The following is a 27,491-nucleotide window of genomic DNA, read 5'->3' on the forward strand; positions in this document are numbered from 1 at the left end:
TTACCAACAGTACAGACCGTGGTCATGGAAATGCACTGGTGACATTTATGAGCTGGTGAAGAAACTACCAGAATATACAGCGAAATACCACTTCAACAAATGTAACTGCAATTAATTTGTGTACATGATTCCAGACAAGGGATGTAGCGCCGAAAAAAACAACACACAGCAAGATAGACAGGACAGGCGCTGTGTGTTGTCTTTTTCGGCGCTACATCCCTTGTCTGGAAACATGCACCAACTAGCCCCCCAACAAGTATTATTCAGTGTGCACATGACCTCAACGGTTGTATCCAATGCAAGTGTGTTTCAGTGAAACAAATTTCAGCACACTGCAACTTTCATTTCAGCAAACATATTGGGAGGCATTAGAATACTTCCTCTGGGTTAATGACTCATTTCAGCAATTTTGAAGAGCGAAAATTCTAACATTGCAATTCTGAAAGTGCACAGCGCACAAAACTTTACCATCATATACTTTCACTTGCAGGACTTCACAATTCCAAAGGTGCTTTAGTCTGATATGGTTATGCAACTGGCTTTTAACATGAGCAGCACTGAAACGTACTGACTGGTGTATTTGTATCACAAGCTCAGGAAGAACCCAAGTGAGGACCCATTTTCAAAGAAAATGGCACAAGAATTTCAGCAGGAGAGGCGCACTAAAGCGTCTGCAGAAGTTGAAAGCCTCTGCCACCCAGCATGTATCTGTGCCAAGAAAAAAAAATGCATGATGAAAGCATAGACAGACTGTTCAGTTTACAAAATCGCATTGGTGAATACAAAAATTTAGCAAAAAATTACTCGCATTTTACAAAAAGTATGATGTACAGTGAACGTGTGGAGTTTTCAGTATTGTGAAATAAATGCGCATTTTGGAACAGTTTTAATGTTTAAAATGTGTAGCTACGAGCTCATTTCAATTAACAAACTTTCACTTGAGCGAACATTTTCTTATGGTCCCCGAAGTTCGTCCAACTGGTATTTTACTGTACTCCTACTAAACTCGTGCTGCACTTGCGGCAGAGCCCATTATAGTTAGTTGCATGGGCCGTGGCACTTTTATTATTCCCATCCATTAGTCAAAGCATATAGCATTTGTCCTTGGGGCAGTAGTACACCCAAGCAACCACCGATATCCTTCGGACGGCCGACAGAGGTCTGTTTGGGATGTTCTGTACGTCCGCTGAACATCCGCAAACAGCCGGTAGACGTCCGTCGGCCGTCCGAAAGGTGGCCAAAGGTATACGGTTCGCCCGTCGACGGACGTCCAGTTGAGTACGTCTATTGGCGGATCTTTCTCGAATATTCGCATATATGGTGCATGCGTGCTTTTTTCACTCCGCGCGATGCAATAAAACCAAAAACAATTTGATGCATAGCACGCATATTTTATTGTGATTGATGATACATCAGCAGAGCAATGGGTTATATTCGGAAAATTTCTTAAATGTGACTTCAAATGTGGCAAGCTTGGGACACACATCCGTAATCTTCCCACCCACAGGATTTCTGAAATAAAAAGAACGCGGCAAACATCAGTCACGTGAAACAAATGGCACAATGCAGCAGCCCATGGAACCAATTAATAGAAGTGTTTAATGCTGCAAGTATAACAGACAATGCACTTTAACAAACACCTCAATAAGAATAAGGCAATAACAGCTCTCACTTTTCCACACCATATTTGACAATGTATCTGTTCTTTATTTATTCTCACGGGCCTTAGGGCACTAACCTGCGCAGCACTGTACGCGACTGTGCACAGAAAGCCGCAAAGCTTCCGTTGCGAACTACACGTGCTTCCTATGGTATGCCTTTCGCGCGTTGTCACTCTTTATATAGGCACAGTTAACCTAGCGATGCCTTAAAAATTAACAAGATGCGAATATACTCCGTCCCGCAACTTTGAAGAGGAATGGGAATTAGCCGCGCGAGTTGAGGGCTCCCGCAGCTGTGTGATGTAGGCTCCCGAAAGTGTGAGAATAGCACACACTTGTGGAAGCCATCTCCTCGCACTTACTGCGCCCACTGTCCTGTGAACGAATGTTATATGAGCATGCTGCATTGTCCTAGAAGCAAGTTCCAAGAAGTGTACTGGATACATACCTTCGTAGGCAATCACATGTGCACTAAGCCTTCTTTAAACCAAGGTCGATGCAGTACGGGATTCCGGTGTTCCGGAAGAGCTTCAGGCGCCTCCCGTATCTTTCGAATTGCTTAAGTTACATACTACTTTCGTCCACAGACCGAACAAAGCCACACATTATAATGAAAGAGCTATAAAGCTCTTGCGCGACAACACTACGCGAACGCGACAAACCAACAACAGCGCTACGGAGCCGTACTGATGGATTGGATTGGACTGACCGCGAACTGACATCTATGATTTCGGTGATAGCTGAATGCACGGGAGTTTTGATACTTACGAATGGTTTCAATGGCAAGTTTAGCTAGCAAAACGGTGGACATGTCGCACAACTTCTCTAATTTGGAGAAGTTTTATAAATATAAAACTAGTCATTGAGTTCTTGCAAAATTCTGCAACACCTGCTTCTCCTCTTAGATAAATTTAGCTCGTTGGCGGCTCTTGCACTGCAGGAAGGAGTGGAATCGCACCAATTTACAAACATCTTCGCGTCAAACCCTCCAACTGATGCAAATAAAACAGTGTACATACACGAAAGACGCGAATTTTCTGTGAAATAAAAAACATCCATACTCATGGCCTGGGAAAATACTCGGCCTTACATCCTTCGGACGTACACCTCGTCTCTCATGCGGATATACAAAAGTGGACACTGTCCGTACGTCCGGCGGATGTACGAATACGGATATCCGAAATCGGATTCTGTTCGTACGTCCGATGGACGTCCGATCTCGGCAAAGGACGTTCGGATCTAGCTCGTACGTCCGACGGATATCTGTGGTTGCTTGGGCAGTGACTGCTCTTCAAGCATTTCTTGGCATACCGGTCCGTATGTCTTTGCAACCAAGTAGTAGGGCAACACTCTACACCTATCGGGTCTTCGTTTCTTCGCTGTTATCACTGCAATCTCGACAGGCTTTACAGAATCAAAAGGCATGCAACGCTGCGATGCTGTCGCAGCTGTGAGCAACAAATTTTCAATTTTTGCTAGGTCCCGCGCCAGTATACATTTTTAACTCCGCAAAATGTTTCGGTTATTTTTATCTGAAAGTCCATGCACTGATCCAATGCTTAAGTCGCATACACGGGCGTCCGGAGGGGGGGGCAAGGGGGGCGGCTGCACCCCCCTGGAAAATCACTCACTCGAACCGTGAGTGATGGCCGCACGCCAGGGGCGGTGGTGCGCTCAGCCAAAAGGGTAAAAGCAGCCCCGCTTCGACGCTTGGTCACATCTGCGAAATGCCGCGTCCGGGCGCGCGTCGTTCCGCCGTTTTCAAACCACGCCACCGCCAGCTCTGCTGAAGGACGACCTGTTGCAGACATGCAGCGGCACCGGCGAGCATGTGTTTCGAGCCGTCTTGAGATGGGTGTCTGTTTCTTTGATCTCTAGAGAGATAGCGACACGGAGGCATGACAGTGCACAGGGCACAGGTCGCTCGCTATAATCATGGTACGTTCGTACGCCGGCCACCGATGAATTCTTGAGGGGGGAAGGACAAATCAGCCGTGTCCACCCCCGCTTTGTCGGGCTGCTCAGGGGCAAGCGGGCGACGAGTTGGCGCCGCCGCCGCGCGCTGTCTCCTCCGATCCACGGGAGAGCTCGGTGCGGTAGAAGCGCCGCTTTCAGAACCTTCGGCAAAGGGGATTAGCTGCTTTTGTTCACGGCGACGCAGTCTCCAGAGGCGCCCCCACACCAGCGTTCCTTGCGTCTTCTCCGAAAACCAGCGCCTTTGGTCAACGCAGCCCGATGGCGCCTGCCTGGCTCGCCTGTCACCTCTGGCTGGGCCTCAAATCACAACAGCGCCCATGTACTGTGCGTGTCAGTGCATGGTAAAGAGACCCAGGTGGTCGACATTATCCGAAACTCTGTACTACTCCGTCCCTCATAGCCTGAGTCGTTTTGGGGCTCTGAACCCCATAAAAGCACAAAAACAAATTTTCCGGCCGAATTAGTTGCGGGTGTCCCTTCCCCTCGGAAGTCGCGCGGCGTTCCTTACACCCCAAAAGTGCGCATTCGTGGATATTGTGGCAAGTATAAGCCCTTGCACGTGTGCGCGCCTCTGTGTTTGTGCTTCGGTGTTTTTAGTGGCGGGTTGTCAACGAAGGTGAGAACAACCAAGACAGCGGACGAGAAAACGACGAGCGGCGAGCAGTGTGTGTGCGGTTGCTCGACTGTGCGGATGCGCGAGCAAGATGGAGCGAGGTGTACGAAGCTGCGAGCGTGCATTTACCTTGTAAATAAGTTTTTGTTGTATATATAGTCATCTTTTGTTTTCAACGTACTCGTTCAACCGTTTTTCCATTCAATGTGTATGATGACTGTGCACTGAGAGCGTGTAATGAAGCACAGAAATGAATTTATCACCCGTGTAACTACGCGCAATTCGCCCAGAAAAATCCGAGGCGCCTACAGTTGCTGTTCAAGGAAGACTGACTGAGTGACTGTAGTTGCGTGTTTGTGAACATATTGCGCTGTGTGCTGGTCATCAATTCGGGTGAGTCGAGAACCCGTATGCAGTAAGACTGAGCACTTCGAGTATTGATAGTATCTTTTTGCATTTTTATTAATTTTAATTGTTTCTTTGTTGATAAACTCCAATGTATCTCTACAATCCGCGCTTTAATTTGCTGCTTGTAATTTTCTTTCATGTGTGTATTTTACTTACTTTTTATTTATATATAAATAAATAAATTTACTCCGCAAATAGTGCCTTTTCGCTACGAATATACCCCCCCCCCCCCCCCCCCTCCGGCGCCAACAACCAATGGGCCCCCCCCTGCAAAAAATTCTGCGGACGCCCTTGGTCGCATAGCGCTTATCATTCTTCAAACTTGCAGCTTTAATACATTTTTAGCTCCAGGATCACAGCGATCAAGCGCGCGCATGTCACGCGGAAACGCTACGTACTACATGGAGGTAAAAAAACTTCCTCCATGACGTACTATTTGCTCCATGACTATTTGTATTTGTAGCTAATGATGATGCTGATGCCGCTGTAGCCGTCCCCCTTTGTACCGGGCGACTGGGCGATCAAAAAGAGTGGCCAAGTGCTGTGACAAAATATCGTCGACGCGGAAAAGCACACGCTTGTCAAGGCGTAGCGTTCACCTGTATTTAGCCTGTAACCAGCCTGTGACCTGTAACCTGTAACCAGTAGCCTGTAACCAGTCTGTCATCCATTGCCCTCACAGCGCGCGGGCGATAAATGAGAAAAAAAAAAAAAATCTGACTCACAGTGGAGCTGAATGGGTCTCCTATCCTTCCGTAGCTATGGTTATTTGTTCCCTTACTTCATAATTCTGTAATATATTTAGGCTGCATAGCTCTGGACACCAGAAATCTCTGCGTATACTTTTTGCCGCGCTACAGGAATAAAACAAAACCGAAACTAGAAATCGTTACGTTCATGGTGGTCGCGATTGGTTGCTTCGTGCTGCAGGTTTGTTTACCTCTCCGTTTAGAATTTGTTGTTGCTTCTTTCTTGTCACCGCACGTTCAGCTGTTTTGATCGGTAGTGAAGCTAAGCTAAGGCTGGTTTTATTGCCGGCGGCGTCCGCTTGTGCGACAGTGAGTGTCATAAACATCAGAGCAAACAAAAGTTCATGGACTCTAGCAAACCTTGCAAGTGCAAACTGATCGCAGTAGTGCGCTTGTCGCTGCTAGCCTTGCGATATCAAATCGCTTGACGCGACTACGCAACAGAGCGTCGATTATTCAAAGCCGCGGGGTCTTCTCAGTGCACTGATAACGCTGCATCCGTGACGGCCAGTGCCGCAAGTCGAAGCTGTCGGAGGATCCTCGTGCGACGTCAACCGATCCTGTTCGCTATTCCACTCTCCCAACTTCCTCCGTGCCTAGGAGGAAACTGTAGTCGTCAAGCGATCGAGTGAGGATAATGTTGTCCCTCGCACGAAGGCTGACCTTGCGTCCATGCGTTTACAGGCAAGGATTCAACTGTTCTCTATTGGTTTCTCACTTCGCGTATTTCATCTTGTGTCAGCTTAGCTAGCGGCGACCCTGCTCGGACGTCGCCGACTTTGGACAGAAGTTCGTCCTCGGAGCTCGGCCGGTTTTGATTTGCGTACCTGACTTCGGATCTCGAGGTCATTTCTCCTTACATCTCCGTCCTCCTCGCGACTTTGTTTCAGGGTTAACTCGGCTTTTTGGTCCTCGTCGGCTTCTTCACCCCTCCAGCGCTTCAATCTCGCCGTCGCCAACGTTGAGAAACTGCCCGAGGAGCCGTCGAACGACGTGAAACTCAAGTTGTACGCGCTTTACAAACAGGTAACACTGTCACTTCTCCCCGCCGCATGCGAGCTGTTTTATAGTCCTGATATATCGATAACAGTTGTCCCGAAGATTGGCGCTAGCATTGAAGCCGTGAAACGTGAGGGTAATTCATTGACTTACATGCCCTCCTTTTACTTGAAAGGGAAGTCTAGCGTAGACCTGACCATTGTTGTCATTCAGTTGGATAATTTAGCCACTTGTGTAACATATGCATATATCTGTAATAAATGGGCAAAGTATAATAAACGTCTGCATCAAAGACAGAAACTGTTGATCACTGCTGCCATGTTGTGCCTTCAGTTCCCCCAAGATTGAGTATTTTGATGAAATCATGACAGAGTTGTAAGTATTTAACTTTGATTTCAACTCTTCAAACTTTTACAGTTTAGTTGAAGCACATAGCAGTTACGGACGATCTGAGTGCCTGTCGACATATAATTGCATCTTTGTGTCTTCAAATGTCACTCAAGTTCCACTGACATGGTTCCTGGCAACGTTCCTCAATACAAAGAAATTTGTGATAGCCTGTGGAATTCGTGAATTTCAATGTTGTGCTCATGAGTGTGTGACAATCATGCCTTGTTTCATTTACACCTCTCGTGCACCTGTGGGTTTACTTCCATGTTGTGTGTTGTGGTACCACTTTTGCCCCATTAGCTAGCTAAGTTTTATTACTGAACCTTAGTCGTTAATGAGGCAAACTGAGCTTCACATGAGACAGGGCATTGACTTAAAGACCTTAGACTGTTGCCACATCCTTGCCTCTGCACAGAAAGAATGGTTAAGGAAACCCAGACGATTTGTCGGAGTTGCAGCTTATGCGTCGTATTGATGGATGAATATCTTGCCTTCTCTGTCTTGCTACCACTGTCCGCATACATGACCCATGCGTGTTGTTGTTCCGTTTCTTTTTTCTGCCCCCTTTGTACAGCACCTTTAGTTTTTGCGAAATCAGGAAAGGTAATAGGAAATAGTAAAGCGCAGAAGTGCGTGTAAGTCAAGGAGGAAATGGATAGCACACACACACATTTTCATGTGATAATTTCACATCAAAGTAGATTTGTAATGAGGTAGTGATTACTCATTAGCATCCACATAAGTGCAGCCATATGGCTACATAAGAAAGCTGTATAGCTTTCACAGAAACTTAGTAGTTGAAGAAAAATTCATCCTATCCCGGGGTTTGAACCCAGGACCACCGCCTGAGTAATGCTAATGAGTAATTACTTCATTATCGCAATTGTAGGTGGAGCGTACTTTGGGAAAATGCTGTGAGTTCGCAATGTACATAACTGTGTACGAGGCACCTTAAAGGGCTAACGTGCCGCAGTGACACATGGTTTATTTCTTACCCATAACATTTCTCAGCGTCACTGAAAATGAGGCACGCTAAACTAACAGCAGGAGGTTTAGGAACCCCGCATTAAAAATGCAAATTATTGCATGAGTTCTTGATCTCAGGGACCCACGTCTGCCCATGGGGCCTTCAGCAGTTCACTGGCACAAAAAGATGTAGTGTAAAAAGACAGGTGCTAGCAGCGTGGTTTCAGTCGCTGTGAACCCATCATAATAGATCTGTCTTTCTGTTCCTGATGCCAGGCCACAGTGGGCAAATGCTCAGCTTCCAAGCCAGGAGTGTTTGACCTGGTCGGCCGGGCCAAGTGGGACGCCTGGAACGCCCTCGGCGACATGCCTAAGGTTTGTCTTTTTCCACCTCCGCTGTTTGCATGTGGGTTTTTCTTGGACAACTCTAGGGCAGCAGTGAGGCTGCTTGTGACTACGTATGCTTTGTATCATAAGCAATGTTGTCATTGGTATGCAGAAGCACTTTGAAGTGGAAGTTGAGGCACTACTTTTGGGAGGCAAGTGTAAAATGAGGGCGTCTGTTTGTTTAGTTCCCACTGCGCATGAAGTATGCAACTGAATATCATTCTTGTTTCAATTCAAGGAACTCTCACCGCTTTTGGGATGTCTTAGGTCTGAAATCCCCATTGCTGCTTGTATCACTGGGACAGCAGATAGATTCAGGGTGTGACAGTCGCTCAGTGGTTAGGGGTGACACTGGCATTTTTTTTAATGTATTCACAGTACACCTACAATGCCTTGAGAGTATTAGTGTGTGGAGAAGATCAGTGCATTTAAATAACATTACAATTGCTCGCATTGTGTTGGGTTCTTTTTTTTTTTTCATTTTATTTCTCAAGGAATATGGTACATAAGTCCATGGTCTGCCGAGACTTTGGCTTCTCTTTGATGCCTTGTGTTCAGCTCGCAGTTTTGCTACCATAGATGCCAGTAGTACGTTATTAATGAATACCAACCTGCCCAGCTGTCTATTCTTCTAAAGTATCTCTCTGCATCAGTATGTTCACGTAACATCCTTTTCCACTATTCGATGGCCAACTGGAAAAAAAAAGAGTATTTTAGTGTATCACAGCGGGATACAAATAGTATTGATGCACTTTGTATGGTTGGAGTTAGTGACGGTAAGTCAGCCTAAAGCTTGTGTTAATATGAATATGATTTATGAGAAAAAGAAATTTTACAGCAGGAATAGCTAGCCAGTGCATGCGTTGATCTACACGTCAGTTACGCTGTCATGATGGGAATATTTTAAGCTGACGACGAAGAGTTGTGTACTCTGTTTGTTCTAATTGATCAGTGAGGTGTGTGCTTGACAGCAGTCAGTTGCATGAGGTACTTTTACACTTTTAGCATAACATTAGGTGGTGCTGATGCAAGTTTTCTTTTGCAGGAACACCAATTAGTGTATAGGCCTTGGTGCACAGGTTAATAATATGTACTGTTGAATTCAACATGAGCTGCAATGTGCGCATGTGGTAGGAGTTCAGTTCTCGAAACAGTGCGAGCCCAGTGTTGCTGGAAATTGATGCAATCAGCATCGATACAGCGAGCAAAGTACTTTGTAGGTTCATGCAAGTCTGGTGCCCTGTGTAAAGGCGCATTGATTTACTATAAAATGGGAACTTTTGTTGGCTCACTTCGGTTGCATTGCAAGTCGTAATGAGCATGACAGTACATCCCACTTTGACCTGCTTGTGAATGCTGCGTTCAAATATTTGACTGTCAGTTTTACTAATATTAGAATGATTTGAAATGATTCCATTGAGTCAGTTCAGTTACTGTGGACGCCCACTCCACCAGACTGCAGGATAATATTGCACACCAAACAGCGTTGACCCCATTACACTAACCTCACAAACCGCACACATTTCATACTTTTCCCACATTGAAAGGCCTTTGATTCTTCGAAGCAAGAATGAAATTTTGCACAATCATTGGGGGAATAAAAAGTCTTGATCATGTCACCTTGTACTTGCACTGTACAGTGCCTCTGCAGAACTCATGCCCAAAAGGCATTTCCAAGGTATCTTTTGATCTAAGGGAGTTTTCTAAACATTTTGAGTCGATAATCGCATTATGTGCCTTGGGGTTCCATGTTTTCATTGTAGTGCATGTTTTAAAATGTGGAGTTATACAATTCTAAAACAACAAAAACAACCAGCCAAAACTCAAACAGCAGGATGGTGCTTCTTCAGCAATTTTTTTGATGTATCGGTTATATCAGACATTATTGGAAAACTTCTTGTGTGCATGCTGAATGGCTGAAATGCTAGTGACTGCTTGCAGCAACGCTGGCTGTTACTTTAGTAAATGCGGACCAAACAATTTTGGTTCAATGAGTGTGCGAGTTACGTTTGTGACACCACAAATGCGCTGTTTTCCTTAGAAATTGTTTGGTTTGGTTTATAGGGTTTAACGTCCCAAAGCAACTCAGGCTATGAGAGATGCCGTAGTGAAGGGCTCTGGAAATTTTGCCCACTTGGGGTTCTTTAACGTGCACTGACATAACCCAGAACACGGGCCTCCAGAATTTCGCCTGCATCGAAATTCGATTGAACTTATGGTCGGGGATATGGCAAACTTGGAAATTCATTTGTGCAAGAATGAAATGCCATACAGCTGCCAAAACTTGGTGCTACAAATTATCAGGATGGAGGAGCGAACCTGCAGAACAATTTTTATTAAAGTGCGCGAACCTCAAAGTACCCTTGAAGTTGACTCTTTTTTTTTTCAAGACAGTATACCACATCTTCTTCCTCAACAGGAGAAGGCACAGGATGAGTACTCCTCCCTCGTGGACAAGCTTGCTGGTGACTCACCGAGCCCTAGTGGCAGCTCACCGAGTGTTAGCAGTGCAGTGGAGTCTTCATCTTCCGCCAGTGATGGTGACCTAGCATGCAGCATTGAGGACAATGGCTTCATTGTTCGCTTCAACCGGCCAAACAAGAAAAACTCCATCACCCTCGAGATGTACGACAGCATGATCAAGCACCTCAAAGAGGCAGCAGAGCGCGAAGACGTTCACTACCTGGTGCTTACAGGCACGGGCGACTTCTTCTCGAGTGGCAATGACCTGGGCAACTTCATGAACCGGCTCAAGACAGGCCTGCCACCAGATGTGCTCGCCAAAGAAGCAGCTGAGCTTGTCCGGTGAGCGGCTGGTTAGAAGTGTTACATGACCTAATCTCCTGAGAGTCGAGAGTATACAGCGTGCTTTGTTTATGCAGCTCCGGGCTGTCTCTGCCATGGTACTTATTTCTGGTAGCCTAAGCTTTAAAGGGCAACTCCGGGGGTTTTGTAAACATTTTGAGTTAATAATCGCATCGCATTCTTTAGAGTTCCCTCTCTCTGGTGCAAAAAATTGTTTTTGAAAATACCGAGTACAACTATTTTAAAGCGGCAAAAACTAGGAAACCGAAACTGAAGCTGGGTATCATCCAAACTATGACGTCGGGACATACAAACCTATGATGTCAATGATACTGTTCCAAAACTTATTGTGTGCACACCAACTAGATAAGGTAAGGGATAGCTTGGGTCATTATTTGTCTTAACTGACCAAAATCAAGAACAAAGTTTTATCCTTCAGCTAATGCAGAATGAATATCAACGGGCATGCCAACCTATGATGTCACACACACAGAGTTGCCCATAGAAATCGCACCGATTGAAGCCACGAAATTGTAAGTTCTCAAATTCATTTGCATTGCATCAAGGCATTGCTCAGCTGTGAATTTGGCACAAATGACCAGGAAACTGTGGTGAACTTACACGGAAAATTCCAGTAAAATCCATGAAGGTATAAAAAACGACGGAGTTTCCCTTTAAAGAGGCTCTGAAACACTTTCTGTGGAGAGTGCGTAAACTTGCTCAGTCACAGCGTTCTTTCGTCATGAACACCTGAGCCAAATAATACACTTCTACACACGGTAGATAGCCCACAGTCATGCGGAAAAGTTGGTGAGCCCTCCTCCATCTCACACTCCTGCATATTTCTGTCCGCAGGTGGCTATTGGTTAGATTCTTTCAGACATCAGGGATCTGTCTTGCCCAGAGCTGACTGGCTGCAGCTGACTGCAGCCAGTCAGCTGCGTCCCTCAGACAGGCCAGGAAGCCCCCCCCCCCCCCCCCCCCCCCCCTCAGGAATTTCTGCAGAGGGAAAGGCTCAAAGACGCTGAAGTTCAAATTTTGACTACAGATAACTCCGCTTCTGCAAAAGGCATTAAAAATTTTTCGCTAGGATATTCATGAAGTGGCATCATTTAACATATCAGGAATGCCGCACCTTTATTGAGAGCCCCTTTAACATCAATCACGGTTATTGCAACATCATCACTAATATTTGCCTGATAGTTCATTCTAGACAGTTTGTTGTAATTTGTGTTCTTTAAGTAGTTGCCACTGCTGTCACGAGTGGGGTGGCCTCGTCAGGTGGGAAACTGTCTTTAGCCTTCTTATCCAGGGCACACTTGGTAATTTTGTCCCAGAATAATGTCGACTACTACTATTACTATTACTGCTACTACTACTATAAACTTGCCTCTTAAAACTACGGGCCAATTATCTTTTTTCTCTTCATTGCAGTCTCCATTTTCAATGCTTCTCTTAGCTCCTCCCTTATTTTTGTATGTTGGTGTGATGTAAACTTGCTGCATAAGTTCCACTAGTCGTCGTTACTCGAGAAAAATTCGTGGGAGTGTTTTTTTTTTATTAACATAGCTGATATTGCATTTTTTTCTCCGTGTCACATGCATGGAAGCTCAGGTGCAGTCAAATATATTATGTGCAATGCTGTTTTACCCAGAATGCTTGCTACCATTTCAGGGAATACTACTAAAGACAAAAAAAGTCATGTTAAAGTAGGAACATTGCCAGTGTTTTTTTGTGCCCATTCTTGCTTCTGAATCCTCCTTTGTCACTGCATTTGTCACTGCAAGCAGTTCAGAGGTGCCACAGTCGAAAGCAGGATGCCCGCAAAGCAGCGGCAAAGGACCAAAACTAAGCAGAGAAGCAGCTAACGTCCTGTACTTTTCGCCGAGACATTCTCATTGAAATGGGCCGTGTTGTCGCCCCGGACATTGAAACTCTTGTGAGAAATGCTCTTACACTCCACTGATTTGAACCCAGCAAAGTTTGTAGCACTGCCAAAAGCTCATGCCTCTGTAGCTGTTTAATCATAAACTATAAGGTGATTTGACCACTGAGCTTGTTTAAAATGAAGTACTCGGGAGTAAAGACCTGTCTTCTTGCTGCAATGTTCGTATTGTAGCAGGGATTCAGCTGCTAAAGCATCCATACTGTCTTGGACGCCCGTGTCCTCCAAGACACAGGCATTTGTCCTCAGCATGTTTTCAACTTCTCCCCTTAACCCTTCCGCACCTGTGGTGCCCGAACAAAGAAAAGGTCATGAGGAGTGGTTTGTACAGGCTAGGGAAGCGGAGGGGTTAAGAGGGATAGTTTAAAAGTGGCTGGGGACAAAGGCCCGTGTTTTGGATGATGTCATTGGCTTAAGGGCATCCTTTGAGGGGCATTCGGCACTGCGTTCTTGAGTTGTAACTGACTACAGGATGACTACTCGTGCATGGTGTCACACGCCTCCACCAGTCGAAAGGCAGAAAACAAGAGTTGACACTCTTCTTGTTGAGCCACTTAATTCGTTTTTCAGCGGCAGCCTGGTAATTTCAGTCTGGTCGTTTCAGGAAGTACGTAGCTGCTTTCATCAACTTCCCCAAGCCAGCTGTGGCTCTGGTCAATGGCCCATGCATAGGAGTCGCCTGCACCGTCTTGGGCCTCTTCGACTTTGTCTATGCCTCGGACAAGGTATGCCACATCGTTTTCAGCGTGGTTTCTTCAAGCACTTTGTTCTGTTGTTTGTTGTGCATAGTACTGCTTGGATCTCAATACGCCATGTGTAGTCTGCATGAAAAAGTTGGAACTTTTGGGGTTGTAGTGGCACCCACTCAGATGAGCCACCCACCGTACAGAATCTCCAGCTCTCAACGGGCTGTACTGCCACCCTGGGCGATGCAGAAGATAACCCTTTTTGCCTCCCTATCTCTCTTTTTCAACTTTTTTTTGTCTCTCTTGCTGTGCTGGGCGATGCTCCATACACTCGCCTATTGCTTCTGACCTTAGATTTAAGGTTATGGTGCTCGGCTGCTGACCCGAAAGACGCGGGTTTGATCCCGGCCAAGGCAGTCAAATTTCGATGGAGGAGAAAATCTAGAGGTCCAAGTAGTGTGCGATGTCAGCGTACGTTAAAGAACCCCAGGTTGTCGAAATTTCCGGAGCCCTTCACTACGGCGTCTCTCATAGCCTGAGTCGCTTTGGGACATTAAACCCCATAAACCAAACTAAACCAAACATCAACAATTTATACAGGGCTTGTAAAAGGGCTTGTTTGCTCTGCTCCACTGATTGACCAGTTTTCTCTTATGTTCAGTGGAAGTAGGCAAGTGACTGCCAGGGATTAAAACCATCTGCACTGTCGCTCGCCTCATCGTGAGAATAGGCAGCTGTGCATTCGTGTGTACTGTGAAATATCAGAAAAATATGATGGCTTAATACATAGTTGCCTGATATAATATATGCAGCTGCCTTGTGGTTTGTTCAGGAGAGAGAGAAATTAGCTGCCTACTTCAACATTTTAGAGCTTGGCATTGATTACATCATTATATCCTCCTCAGTCCCAACTATGGAAAATTTGTCAAATATATTGAAGAACTGAACTGTAGCCACAGCAGCCATGGAAGGATGTTTGGTCCCTTAGAAAGTTGTTTTTGAAGTGCTGCTATCCAATGAATGTGGTCAAGTTGTATTGTTCCTTCTTGAGGAGTCCTTGGAGAGGTAGGAGTCAGACATTTTACGGTGACTGTCCGAAAACACCCACATGCAGCTAATTTACATGCATTTGAACTCATGGCAAAGCACTATTAAGCACCTGCTTGAGTGATGAGGGCTGTAACTTTCTCATTTGCTTCAAAAATTTCGCATTTTCTTATATATTAGACATTGCCCAGCACACACTACTTTGCTCCACTTTGGGGGATTCTCTTAAAACACATTGCAGTAGCTCAGCCAAAAGTTCGCAGTGCAGCAAAAAATGTTTCAACCACGTCTCCAGACTTGTATTATCTTATCTTGAATGTTTCAGAAAAATTGCTGAAAAAAAATTTACACTCTGCGTCTTAGGATATCTCATATTTCATGTGTACAGCATGCAGTTAGTCAGGCACACGCAAGAATTACTGCATTTCCAGCTATGAATTTATGTTCTACATTTTTTTTTTTTTGTTCTCTGTTTTATGCTGTCTCCCACAGGCATTCTTTCACACGCCATTCACATTGCTGGGGCTGAATCCAGAGGGCTGTTCCTCCTACACATTCCCAAGGGCCATGGGTGTGGCAAGGGTGAGTTGACGCAAATCGTTCATTCTTTTACTTGAAGTGCTGAAAATGCATGCAAAGGTGCCACTGTCAGGATGCTGCATTCTTGCTTAGTCGGAGAGGTCAGGCACATTGTGTATGCATCACCCTTCTTTCACTTCTGTACTCTTGAATTTATCGAAAGAAGATGATAAAGGTCTGCTTCCTACAGCATCTTTCTCTTTTCTCTCTATCAGCCATACAGTAAACTCAATTAATTGGACCCTCATTAACTCGGAAATTTGGATAATCCAGACTGCTGATGTGGTCCCAGCCAATGTTCAAGCAAGTCTGTGATCCCAGACACACATTAATTAGGACACAGCTGTGCTTACATAGGGTAATTTGGACGGGCTCTTGAATGGATGCCATGCCATGGTATGAACGGCACAGCAGTGGGTTATCTAAATATCTTGCATCACATCAAATGCCGCGTCAGAGAGGAGCTCACGCACCTGTGACTTGCGTGCAGCAGCAGGCGTGACAACTTTTGGAGGGTTTTGTCACTGAAAAATTGCACAGCTACATAGTTTCGTTTTCTCTTTTCTGCATTTCACTTCAGACCATGGTGGCCGGGCTGCATATTGGCCAGTCAACTGAGTACAGTTTTGTACAGTTTCATACTCTGATTGGCACGTCGCTGGCCTTTCCAATTTCTTGACCAAAGGCAACTCACCATTCCCGCTTCGATGCACGTTTCCCTTATTTCTTTCCCCGCAGTTCTTCTGTTCTTCCTGTGCATTGAAACTGTGCACTCGTCACACGCTGTTCGCATCATGTGCAGTAGAGCCTCTTCACTCTTGGTGACACAATTTGTGAGGAGACTCCACTGTTACCCCAGCACACTGTGGAGGAATCCGGAATCTGCAGAAGCCTTTACCATTTTGGAGCAGTTTTGTGTTGTCATTCCTGACAGCGTGCATCTGACGGAACTGCAGAAAACCATCATTGCCAGAAAGTTTTCAACTCAAACGTAGGCGACCACCGCTGTGGTTCTCAGTTTCAGGCAGTTGTTTTTCTTTTTGTGTGGTGAGGGGCATTTGGTAATTCGTTTGAATAATACAGATATTTTTCCACAATAGGCACAGAACATGGACATGGCTTTGCATATGTTCTGGCTTGTTATTGATGCGATGGCATAATAGAGACAACGCTTGCATTTATGCTGAAGAGCCAGCTTCATTACATGTATCATTAAGTAGTTGCTGATTGCTGAATGCAAACAAATTTTAGCAACCATATTGATTTGCCGTTAAAAGCTATCAACAGCCCTCAATGACAACCAATTTCAATGAAACTTAAGTACACCTTTTGTGTGCATTATTTTTACATGAATTTTGATAATGACAAAAAGGTGTTTCGTATAGTCAGTGCTGTGCCCTGCTCCTGGCTTCATGACCAGTGCCTGACACCTGATTGGTCCTCACAGGCCAACCGGGTGCTCATGCTCAATGAGCAGCTCAGCGCAATGGAGGCCAAGGCGTGTGGATTTGTGACAGACGTGTTCCCGGATGCTGCCTTCCACGAGGAGACCAAGAAGAAGCTCCAGCAGCTGTCCAAGCTGCCACCCAAGGTGTGCACATGTACAGACTTTGGCCTGTTACATGTCCTAGTGGTACCGGGTCAAAGTCTCCCACCACTCACTTTACTTCATCATCTTGAGAACTTAGCTAAACAGTCTCAGTTAGGAAGGCAAAAGGCCTACGCATGTGTACTGGATGGCTTTTTGGACATGCCATCATCATTGAAATTGGTTCCTCTAAGAACTTGGCTAAAATAAATATCGAATACAAGCGAGATAACTCAATAAAATGGGTAGCATCTGTCAGGAATGATCATGCTCTTAGTGACGCTTTGCTGTGGTGGTCGTTGTTGCTAGTGGTGAGGGGGGTGAAAGAACATTTAAGGTATTGAAGGCTTACTGCGATGTGCTTTAAAATAAAAAGACTATGATGTACATGATTGGCCAGCTCTGATGTGGGCAAAACTGGCTTGCTGTGGCAAATGCAAAGGCAGCACGTGGTCCCAATACATTTAGGAAACTTGAAGAGAGCTGCTTGCACTCCTCATCATGTTCTGTCTCTGTAGTGTTAGAAAATTTTCAGTAGCTCGAGATAGTGTTTCCCGGGCACTAAGTAGTAACTTTGTCCAGCCCGGTATTTTTTTTAAAACATCCAGCCTTTACTTGCGAGCCTGTAAATTGATGCGCTGCACAACCTCTGCCTGACATGCCACTCCTTTTGCCTAGTATATTTTGTGTTCCACAACATAGATGAGGGCTCTGGTAGCAACGCTGCCGTTAGTAGTTTCTTTTGTTGCGGAATGACCTTCCGATTGAAATTTTGCTCATACTTCTATCACTTGCTGATTAATTAAATTTTCATTGGTTGCACGTTACTCCTCGAGTAGTGAGTTGGAATGGTGATGTTTCAGTTACCGTATATTGCCGCGCATAAATTGACGTTTTTTTTTTAATTTCCTTCCAAAGTTGGGGGGTCGACTTATAATCGGAGTCGACGTATATGCGGAGTCTTAAAGTCGGCCTATATGCGGGATCAAAAGTAATTTCGACCGAGTCGCGGATAATGTCATGCCCCGTGCGCTCGTAATTTTATAATAGTTGTCAGACACGGTGCAAAAGTGGATCTGCTTAAAAAAACTTGAATTTAATTGAGATATGCACCAAAGGTTCATTTTAATACGATGGCAACTTGTTATCACAAGCGACGACGAGTCAGAGATGTCTCGTGAATGAATAAATGTTTCTTTATGACTCATCCTCCTGAAAAACTTTTTGGGCGAGCTAGGACTGCAGGGTGCGGCAGCGTCAACCTAAATTCGGAGTCTAACTTTTTTTTTGCCCAATGGTGGTCGCTAGTTTCGGGTTCGACTTATAATCGGCAATATACGGTAGTTTCATTCCTATGTCCAATACAAGCTTTCTTGAAACACTTGGCTCACATTAGGTGGGAGACTCAGTGTCACATCTGATTGCTTCATAACAATGCATTTTGGAAGAGCACCTCGTGTAGCATTGCGTGCTTTGAGGGTCTGGTCCCTCCTGGTGGCCTGTTGATTTTTCTCACAGCTGCTATCTTAATGGTTGCAGAAGTTATTTTCCATCTAACACTTGTCGGAAACAAACAAGAAGTAATCATCCTCAGTCTCCTTGCTTGCAGGAGCTATTGATTGCTTTCATATGCCAGTTTAGTACACAGTTACACCTTGACCAGCACAGGGGATTGCACTATATGGGCAGTGCTATGGTGCTGTGGTGAACAGATGCACTAGCTGGAACTCTATTGACATGCTACATATCAGAGCTAACTAAAAACTCATAAGCCAGGTTGTTTGCATACACGTGTGCCATCCACAGTAGTTTCAGTTTTCATTTCAGTGCCTCAGTGCCATGCTGCCGGCTTCTCCAGTTATGCAGTGCTGTACCAAAAAGCGCCACCGTGTAGTACTACCACATTTTTTCAGAAAGAGGGCACTGGTAACTTTGACCTTATAGCATAGGCCAGGATGTGTGTCAGTAGTTCAAGTGACTTATTAAGTGAAAGTGGCAGAGCCCTTTGCCTTGCTTCTTAGGAGAGCACTAAATTACTGTTAATTTTTTATGGAAATAATGCGCTACTCTAGAAATTTCACCCGCGCTGCGACTAGGACTAGAGCCTGTCCTTGTCCTTCCTTCTCTGTTCTTGTTCCTAGTCGCAGCGCGGGTGAAATTTTGAAGATGTACCAACTAGCTCAAACCACGATTTTGCGCTACTCTAGGAATTGGACGAGACAACAGGGTTCACAGGACGAACGCGCTGAAAGGAGGTACAGTAATACAATCCATGCATGCATCCATGAATCTATGCATGGATTGTATTAATGTACCCCCTTTTGATAACGAAGTTGATAACGGAAAAGTCAGGTAGAAAACTGTGCTCACCACTGATGTCATGCATATGAGCTTTGGCCTCTGCTGACACATAACTGGTTAGTACGTTTCACTTGGAGCTTCAGCACAGTATGATTTCTGGCTGTGCCGCTACATACTATATGTACTTGAAGTGGCAAGCTTGAAATGCTTTTTCTTTTCTTTTTTTCAGTCTCTGCAGTATTCAAAAGCACTGGTCCGTGATCCGATCTGGGCCGACCTGCACAAGGCCAATGACAAGGAGTGTGATCGCCTCGTGGAACGCTTTGTCTCAGAGGAAGCAATGCAAGCCGTCATGAACTTTTTCAAGGACAAGGGGAAGCTCTGAACTATGCAACATGTGTGCAGGTGTACCGTGCCCATTGTGAAAGCACCACAAAATCTGTTGTTACCTCTGCCACTTTGAACCTTTACTTGTAAATGCATTTGCAGAAGTCTACGGTATTACTTATTGCTATACCAGGTGTCCCAGCTAAATGTAACCTAGCTTTTAGAAAACACGGGTTGTCCTAGCCGTCTGAAACCAAATGAGGGTTGTTTAGTCACGTGACCTAGTCTGCAGTATTTTTTTCGTTCTTCAAGGTTGAGTACTAATTAGTCAAGCTTAATTAACTAACTTTTTAATAAACTTTTTAATTATTGACTTGAGGAACAAAGTGTCAATGGAAAAGTTGTAGATCGCTTTGAGAAACAGCTTACTGAGACATTTACAGCAAAATAATGTTTACGTAAAGTAGTTTTTTTACCGGCCTTTAACCATAACCCGCACATTAAGAAAAAGCTTCCACATGACAACTGTGCCACTTCAGCGTCCCAAGACGCGCCTTAAAGAATAAAATCCGTTTTTTCTCAAGTCCTCTCCTCGATGAGACTTTGGGTGCACATTGGGGCAGAGAAGTGAGCGAGCAGCTGGTCACGTGACAACTTTCTTTTAAGGCCAATAAATGAAGCTATGTAAATCGTAACTTGATGGAAACAGCACTACTAGCGGTTTTTCGAGGTGATCTAAAACTTTTGCATTGACACTTTCTTCCTGAAGTTCATAATTAAAAAGTTAGCTAATTAAACATAACTAATTAATTAACTTTGAAGAGAGTAAAAAATACTCAAGAATAGGCCACACGACTATGAACAACCCTGAGTTGAATTCACTGGACTAGGACATCATCATCATCATTTATTGTCCCTTAAAGGCCCCTGTCGGGGTATTACATAAGGGGGGAGCGTATACAAGGTTGATGTGGAAAAACAAAGGTCACAAAAATATAATAGTGCAATATAGGAACATAAAGAGAAGCAAAGAATGCGATAGTTAGAACGGTGCAGGTAAAAAATGCCTTTAGGCCACGAGCACCACACACGTCGGCAAGAGGTTAGGGCAAAAAAACGCAATACAGGAAAAAGAATTTCATATAAACATAAATCGAAGAAAGAAAAAAAAAAGACATGTCAACCCAGATGATCTAACAACATCGCCTTTAACCTTGTCGCATCGTGCACATTTGTTAGTGAGTCGGGCAGAAGGTTCCATTCTTCAATTGCGGTCGGAAAGAAGGCTTGACTTCGCCTTTTTTAAAAGTTTGGTTACATTTAGCTGGGACACCCGGTATATCCCACCTGTTCGAGTTTTCTTTGCCGGTCTGTGTCCTGGGCAGTAAAGCTCCACAGGCGAAAGTATGCCCCATCAGAATCCCAAAGCTGACTCCAAACCTCATGTTTCAGATTTTGTTATCGTGGATGGAACTGAATTTCAAACTGATGAATGTCTCTATTCTGCTTATATCGTTGAGCATTCAGGTGTGAATTGTTGTGCACCTGTTCTTTATGATTTATTTGACATTAATAGTTTTATTTGCTTGAAATCCTGATTTAAACGTGGTTCAGTGGCACTTAGCACCCTGGATGTTGCTTTGGGAAAGAGGGCTGTGGTAATAGCTGAAATTAGAACAAGGCAGACCAATTGCAGTGATAACCGGTGCTATACCGGTACGCCAGTCTGAAAGTTACCAGTGGCTGCATGGTGTTACCACACCCACTTTGGTGCCTTACCTTCTTGATATGTGTTGGTGTAAATGCGGGCTTCAGCTTGTATGAACAGCTGAGATTTTCACTGCTCTTGCTTTGGAGCACTGTCTTGCATGTAAGGTGCAACTGTTTACAGTACATTGAATTAAATATGATTAAGGATTTTAGGATTTCTAACATTTCGTTTCCTGTCTTCATGTAGCCTTATGGTCAATGAATTTGCTTGTTTTTTTCCCTGTTACTTCAAGCGAGCAGGTGCCATCGCAGCTCTAAATCTGAACTAGAGGAGACCTTGGTAAGCCGTATACTCATCATATTTAGAGCAATTGAATGACAAAAGACTGCAAAAGGCCTCTGGTCTGCAGCGGTCTGGATATCCATATCCTTTTTTTTTTCTTTTTGTCTTACCATTCGGTTAAAGCACCACTACACGCTACTATCAAAAGCATTTACTATGCTCGGCGGCAGCTTTTCTTGGCAACGAAAGGAAAGGTACAGGGGCAGAGCATCTGTAACTTTTTCACTGTGCCAATACCTTGGCCGCAGGACGGCCACCTCTCGCAGTTTGCTGTGCAGCTGCTTTGCTTTGTTGCTAGAGCAGCTGGCGCCATCTATGGAAGCTTCTTGGAACTGGACATGCCTAATCAACTCATAAAGGAACAGTTTTTTTTTTCCATGACACTGTAAGATCGAAAATGTGCATTTATGTTAGAAATAAACCTTAAACAGCTATTGTTACCAATATATTGCATTTTAAGAGAGAAATAACTTCAGCCAGGGAGTCAACGCACTGCGTAGGTAAAAAAAGCGAGTCTCTGCTCAATAGCTGTGGCCCGTAAACATTGCCCGTCAGTCCTCAGCCACGGTGGCAGTGAGATCTGTGAAGGAGCGCCAACCTGGCAGTACTTAGTGTGCATAGAACAGAGACCCAGTGAGAGTATGGATGATAAAAAAGAATCTAAATTGAGAGTGACTGTGAGAATCAAACTGAGTGAAAAGTTTAGGAATTTCGTAGACTCCGTGGCTGGCGCAGATCAGAAAGCTGTGATGAACATGACATCAGTGGTGTTAAGAAGCTACTAGCACACCTTGCCATCTTCACATGAATTCACAGGAATGGGTGTACGTTTTAATAAGCGGCACAAAAGGTCGACCTTGCCATAATATCGCTCATCGAAATCCTTGCTTCTGGACGTGTCCCATTCGAACCCGCTCCATCCGTCACTGACGATGCTGTAGCAGCTAGGCATCATTCAGCTCATCTGCGAAGAAGTGTGCGCAAAAGCAAGGTGTACTTGAAGGACCGCAGATTGTCCTCCAAGGCTGCTGGGTATACGAAGCCAGGTTCATGCACAACATTGGATGCTAGCTGTGTACATATCAGTCCTCATGCAGCTCGTCGGGTTGCGGTGCCGAAGAAGGCGCACAGGAAGTCGCCTGGTTGCGCTGGGACAAGCGTCTCGCCTGGCTGCGCGCCACCCTGCGTATGGCACCGAAGGCCACCACCAGCTCGGTGACGAGCATCAGCGCCAGTGGTACGTCGACGGCGCGCTCCAGGGGAAGCGGCCGTGCCCCGCCCAGCGCCAGGAAAGCGAGCAGGGGAAGCTGCAGCAGCAGGCTCAGCAGCCAGAATCCCGCCAGCGCCGCCACCTGCATCGCCGCAGGCCCCGCATATGTTGGGAACGAGTGGACATGTGCCTAGTCACTTCCCGGACTCTGCCGTACCACGGGGCATGGAATCGGCAGCGATACTGTGTAGTACCCGACAAGGGCGACTGGCCCACTATTGCTTATTTTCAATAACAACGGACATTAACTATATACGACGCCACTTACCACTGCCCCAACAAAAACCAACAAATTATTTTTAAAATGCGCTTTTCGGGAGTTACCCACTTGCTCTGCTTATATAGCGCGGATACATGGCCAGGATGATCGCGACAATGTGACCTTTGTCAGTGTGGGCTTTTATCTGTGGCATATTGAAACTCCGCTTATGAGCAGTCTTCTTGATCATACCTCCTCACCAAGGTTCCCGGCGTAGCCTAGATACAGCCGGGGAGGCTCGACGACCGCCATCATTATGAGGATGGCCGTCGTGACGGTCTGTTGCATCAGCGACAGGTAGTGAAACTGCGGAATAAAGAGACGGTTCCCTTTATATTGGTTGGGTATGGTAAACTGTGTGCTGTCCATGCATTCCTTGTTTGTGTCTCGTTAAACGCAGTCGGCTGTACTTTTACACGCTGCAATAACACGCAGTTCTTTGGCCCGTCATCGAGGGCGTTGGTCGAGCGGTACATTTATTGGTCTCCCAGCTAGATCAGACTCTCCTGCGGCAGGACATAATGTGAAAGCGTGATTCTCCTGGAGCAAAAAAAGGGAGGTGGGGGCGGTGCAGTGGTGTCTGTAAAGCATTCCATCAGTATCACTGGTGCAGCCGTTTGGCGGTCCACCTGCAGTACTTGACCGACTCCAGGTGGACATGTTGGCTGCTATGACATGGGTGCAAGCCACGCTTCATCAACTAGGCGGAGTATGATCGGTGTAAAATGGCTGCCGTACTCCCTTCGACAGCTTTTTACTCCATCCGAACTGCCTGCGGAGTTAAACGCGGTGTTCACTCCTGCTTCGACAAAGGGTACCAGACTGCGCACTTCCACCTGGGACCAGCGAAGCTGGAGGATGGTTCTAATCTGTCCACTTGCATTGTGTACCAGAGCTGCGGTCTCATGTAACTGGCACTCGTCGAAAATTTCATTAGTGGCTGGTTCCGCTGTCTGTGGATACCGCTCAGCAAAGTCGTGCACTTACTAAAGGTGGTACATAATATGGGAACTCAATCTGCACATCGGCTTTTCTGAATTTTGCTTCCATCGAAATACACGGCTAGGATCAATCGAACCCGCAAACTTGGGCTAAGCAGCGATTCACGCCATGAAGATGTGCTTTTTTCATCATCGTAACCCCCGTGCTGTAGTACCTTCGGGCTAAGTGGGATAAAAATTGAATAAAGAATAACCCAATGTTGAGCTGCCACGGCAGTCCATAATTTGCGCGCTGGCTAGTGTGTAGTATATGTGTGCCTTACGTTCCCGACGCGTTTATGACCTCAAATGCGGAAAAATTTCTGGGCTGACTGCTACCACCGTGGTGCATGCAACTGTTAAGTTTTTTTACATTTTGTGAAGTAATACCTCTTTTTTTTTGTTTGGCTTCTGCAAGCACTGTATTGATCTCCGAATCACTTGGGCATGCTACTCGAGCGTCATGTTCACCCAGTCCGACTGAGTCAGTTTTGTCGACTCATGCTTGAGCAATACTATAGTGACAGTAAACAATCGCGTTTCACAGGTGTGCACTCTGGTGCATCCCGTATATACCTTGATGTAGAGAGCAAGGCCACGGGATATGAACCAGAGCGGAGAGTAGAAGAGATTGAAGTAGACGGCCACTTGCAGGGGCAAGCTGGTCTGCTGTTCCTCGCCTGTGAAGGGAGGGTGAGGGTATATATATATGCAACAGCAGCGGAGCACCATATGAGGAAGCTTTAGAGAAATCCTTTCCAGAAAGCTACACATTTTACCTGCCGAATTATGAATGAGATGAAAACCCTTATTCACACTTCGAGGTCCTTGTTGTTGTTGTTATTATTGTTTTTATTATTGTCTTTCATTTTTCATTTCATTTTTTAACGTTTTGAGGCCCTGTCAGTCACCGCCTGTGTCTCGGCCAATCTATCGCAGTGGGTACGCGCCATTATCTTGAGAACAACAACAGATGAATCACACACTACTTCCCACCCACCCTGAGAGGGTGGGTTTGGCGTCTGGCCATGGTTCTTTCTCCCGGTAGTCAGTTGAGTCCACAAGAAAAAAGGAAAGTGTATCACCTGGCTCGCTATCACTGCTGTGGTCCAGACAGAAGAACAGCACAGAGAAAAAAAGATGCCGCCCTTGTGTCATAAACATCCATGGTCATTAAGAAAATGTTGTCAAAGGTAGTTACAAGGCAAGGGCTGTATCGTGCGTGCCAGAACTACAACGAAGACTGCATATGCAGTCCTCGTCCCTCAGGCGCCATTAACTGTCCCAGCTAACCATGAATGTTCCTAGGATGGCCTGGGCTGTCGAACACGGTTGTTTGAAACATTCAAGGGATGTCCACACTTGTCCACTTCACATTTTTTAGGTGTAACTGAGACTATTTGAACACAACTACAATCTCTTTTATGTCCCAGTTGATGTTAATGTTCGACATTAGTGGGACCTTGCATACTTTATTTAGACATGCTTTGTTTTTAGCAGCCTGCACAAGCCCACAACTTGCACCTTTGTCCTTTTTGCTTGCCAAAGCTTTGGCAAACAAAACCAAAAAAAAAATGCAAACTGCGGGCTAATTAAGTCATTATAGCAACCTGAATCCAAAAAAAAATTAGTCATATTCTATAAACTTGGGATGATGGCTCTTACATGACATGGTGCATGGTTATAAAATACATATTTTTATGCTATTAACGTGCCAACCAGAAAAAAAAATTACACAACAAAATGATTTATTAAAGCTTGGAACAAACAACTGTGCTCCTGCTTTTTAAAAACTAAAGCTAAATGAATAAATAAAAAGCTTATTTGACCTCAGTTTTCAGAGGCACCGCAAAAGTCGTGGAGTGACACAAATGGTCACGTGCAATGTTGGCAGTAATAATTAACTTCTAATGACTAGAACTTTCTCTTGAAAGCAGAGACAAGAGCTTTTAGAATGTATGAAAAACAGCAAACATTTATCGCCATATAATGGTGCTCTTTAATGAGCCAGATTTTAGTTCATTTATACCTGAAACTTGCTTATTCGAATGCTGGATGAAGACATCTTAGTATATATCTAATTTTACCTGAGTCAACTATACCTATTATATGTTTACCAAAAAAAAAACTTAAATTGCATCACCTTGAGCTCTCACTGGAGATATTTTGCAGAAACATTTTGGACATCCACGGGTTGCACACAGAACGTGTTACGGATCACATTATAAATAATAAACAATGTCCCACGAAAGCACCCACACAATGTTCATTAGATGTACGTGGCCGCCCACACACTTCCAGAAACTATTAGTGGACGTCCCACCAATCTGCACTCAATTCGTGGATGTTGAAACCAAATTGGGACATCCCTTGGAGATAGTTGTTTGGCTGGGATATGATGCCTCCCGCAGTAGTTTCGAACCATATGGGTACAAAATGCAAGCAATTTTTTAATAAGATTTTTTAGTTAAAAGAGCGCTTTCTTCTTCCTAGTATATTGTCAGTGGTGGCCGCGGTGTGCATCAGGGTGGTTGACTATATAATAGAGAGTTCACTTTTTAACTGTTATTTAGGCTCCTCATTTATTGAGAGACCTGCAGACCACCGTAATATCAGTATCAGTTACCATATTTCCGAAAATTTGAGGCCGCACACAGCCGAAATCACAGGAACAGAAAGAGCGCTAGCCACGCCCACCAGCGCGCGTCATACATCGGCGCGCCTCTCGCTTGCTTCTTTGCCCGCTCGCCGCTCCCACCCGGCAGCTGCGAAAAGAGCACGTGACACCCGCGCCGCTGTGTGACGCGCGCTGGTGGGCGTGGCTAGCGCTCTCTCCGGCCGCGCGAATATTTTGATTGGTCAGCTATTTTTACTCGGCCACAAACAACACCGTGAATGTGACACGCGCAAGCACGCCGGTTTTTTTTTTTTTTTAAGATTTTAATGAATTGGTTCACTGAGGATTTTTTCTCACGCATTCAATGCGTGCATAGTTGATGTATTGATGTGTCTGGCGATGCTGAGACCAATTCAATCGGGTAAGGTCAGCGGTTGGCCAAGAGTCTCGATTCTTACCGTGCTTTAGCGCTATTCCCTTTAGGTGCAAGCCTGGGAACATCGTTTCCGTGACTGCCTCCACAAGAGCCCTGACTGACGCCATGGCTGGGTCCACTTGCTTTCAACAGCTTTTCAGTTCAGCATGCACGCCACCTTTGCTAGAGAACTCCTTCTAGAGCACGTTCTGTTGTTTGTCGTCGCACCGTCGAGCGGTCGCTCACCATGGCAACAGTAGTAGCAGACGAATTTTCAAACTAATTTGTCTTGCTTCAACAACAGACTTTCAAGGTGGTTACTACTTAAATTTACATTTAAAATTGTGAATTTGTTTAGACTTGTTTAAGTTTCCTGAAGAAAGCAAGATATTGTACCTACGCTTGCTTCATTGCGTAATGAGCACGAAATGCAACAGGTGGCGTACGCAGAAGCAGAATCAACAAAATA

The 27,491-nt window shown here is 45.1% G+C and overlaps 2 protein-coding genes and 1 long non-coding RNA gene across 3 annotated transcripts; 1 reads left to right on the forward strand and 2 right to left on the reverse strand.

Annotated features, from left to right (window-relative positions):
* Positions 1-1,370: 1,370 nt before the first annotated feature.
* Positions 1,371-2,339, reverse strand: LOC149336254 (uncharacterized). Its single transcript, XR_016284557.1, has 2 exons — positions 2,110-2,339; positions 1,371-1,512 (listed from the first exon to the last, which is right to left on the reverse strand). It is a non-coding gene; the product is annotated as an uncharacterized LOC149336254 (long non-coding RNA).
* A 3,274-nt stretch (positions 2,340-5,613) lies between these two features.
* Positions 5,614-21,360, forward strand: LOC149336255 (enoyl-CoA delta isomerase 2-like). The gene is made up of 8 exons (XM_089552785.1): positions 5,614-6,092; positions 6,299-6,434; positions 8,040-8,138; positions 10,570-10,955; positions 13,505-13,625; positions 15,126-15,215; positions 16,660-16,803; positions 19,331-21,360. Exons 1-8 carry the CDS (start codon positions 6,046-6,048, stop codon positions 19,484-19,486), a joined length of 1,179 nt encoding a protein of 392 aa, XP_089408911.1. The 5' UTR covers positions 5,614-6,045; the 3' UTR covers positions 19,487-21,360.
* A 922-nt stretch (positions 21,361-22,282) lies between these two features.
* On the reverse strand, positions 22,283-27,253 carry LOC149336256 (transmembrane protein 17-like). The gene is made up of 4 exons (XM_089554685.1): positions 27,066-27,253; positions 24,567-24,670; positions 23,203-23,316; positions 22,283-22,833 (listed from the first exon to the last, which is right to left on the reverse strand). The coding sequence occupies exons 1-4, from the start codon at positions 27,148-27,150 to the stop codon at positions 22,564-22,566; spliced, it is 573 nt and encodes a 190-aa protein (XP_089410811.1). The 5' UTR covers positions 27,151-27,253; the 3' UTR covers positions 22,283-22,563.
* Positions 27,254-27,491: the final 238 nt, after the last annotated feature.

The sequence above is a fragment of the Amblyomma mixtum genome, chromosome 7, assembly GCF_055824585.1.
Source record: "Amblyomma mixtum isolate Tamu chromosome 7, ASM5582458v1, whole genome shotgun sequence".
NCBI classification, from domain to species: domain Eukaryota; kingdom Metazoa; phylum Arthropoda; class Arachnida; order Ixodida; family Ixodidae; genus Amblyomma; species Amblyomma mixtum.

Bases quoted from the DNA above. Each gene is read 5' to 3' on its own strand.
- LOC149336255 (XM_089552785.1), top strand. From the start codon at position 6,046: ATGTTGTCCCTCGCACGAAGGCTGACCTTGCGTCCATGCGTTTACAG. The intron at 6,435-8,039 runs GTAACACTGTCA...TCCTGATGCCAG, and splicing joins TGTACGCGCTTTACAAACAG to GCCACAGTGGGCAAATGCTC. The intron at 16,804-19,330 runs GTGTGCACATGT...TCTTTTTTTCAG, and splicing joins TGTCCAAGCTGCCACCCAAG to TCTCTGCAGTATTCAAAAGC.
- LOC149336256 (XM_089554685.1), bottom strand. From the start codon at position 27,150: ATGGCGTCAGTCAGGGCTCTTGTGGAGGCAGTCACGGAAACGATGTTC. The intron at 23,317-24,566 runs GTATATACGGGA...TTTATTCCGCAG, and splicing joins GCCTTGCTCTCTACATCAAG to TTTCACTACCTGTCGCTGAT. The intron at 22,834-23,202 runs GTATGATCAAGA...GCGGCGATGCAG, and splicing joins CCGGGAACCTTGGTGAGGAG to GTGGCGGCGCTGGCGGGATT.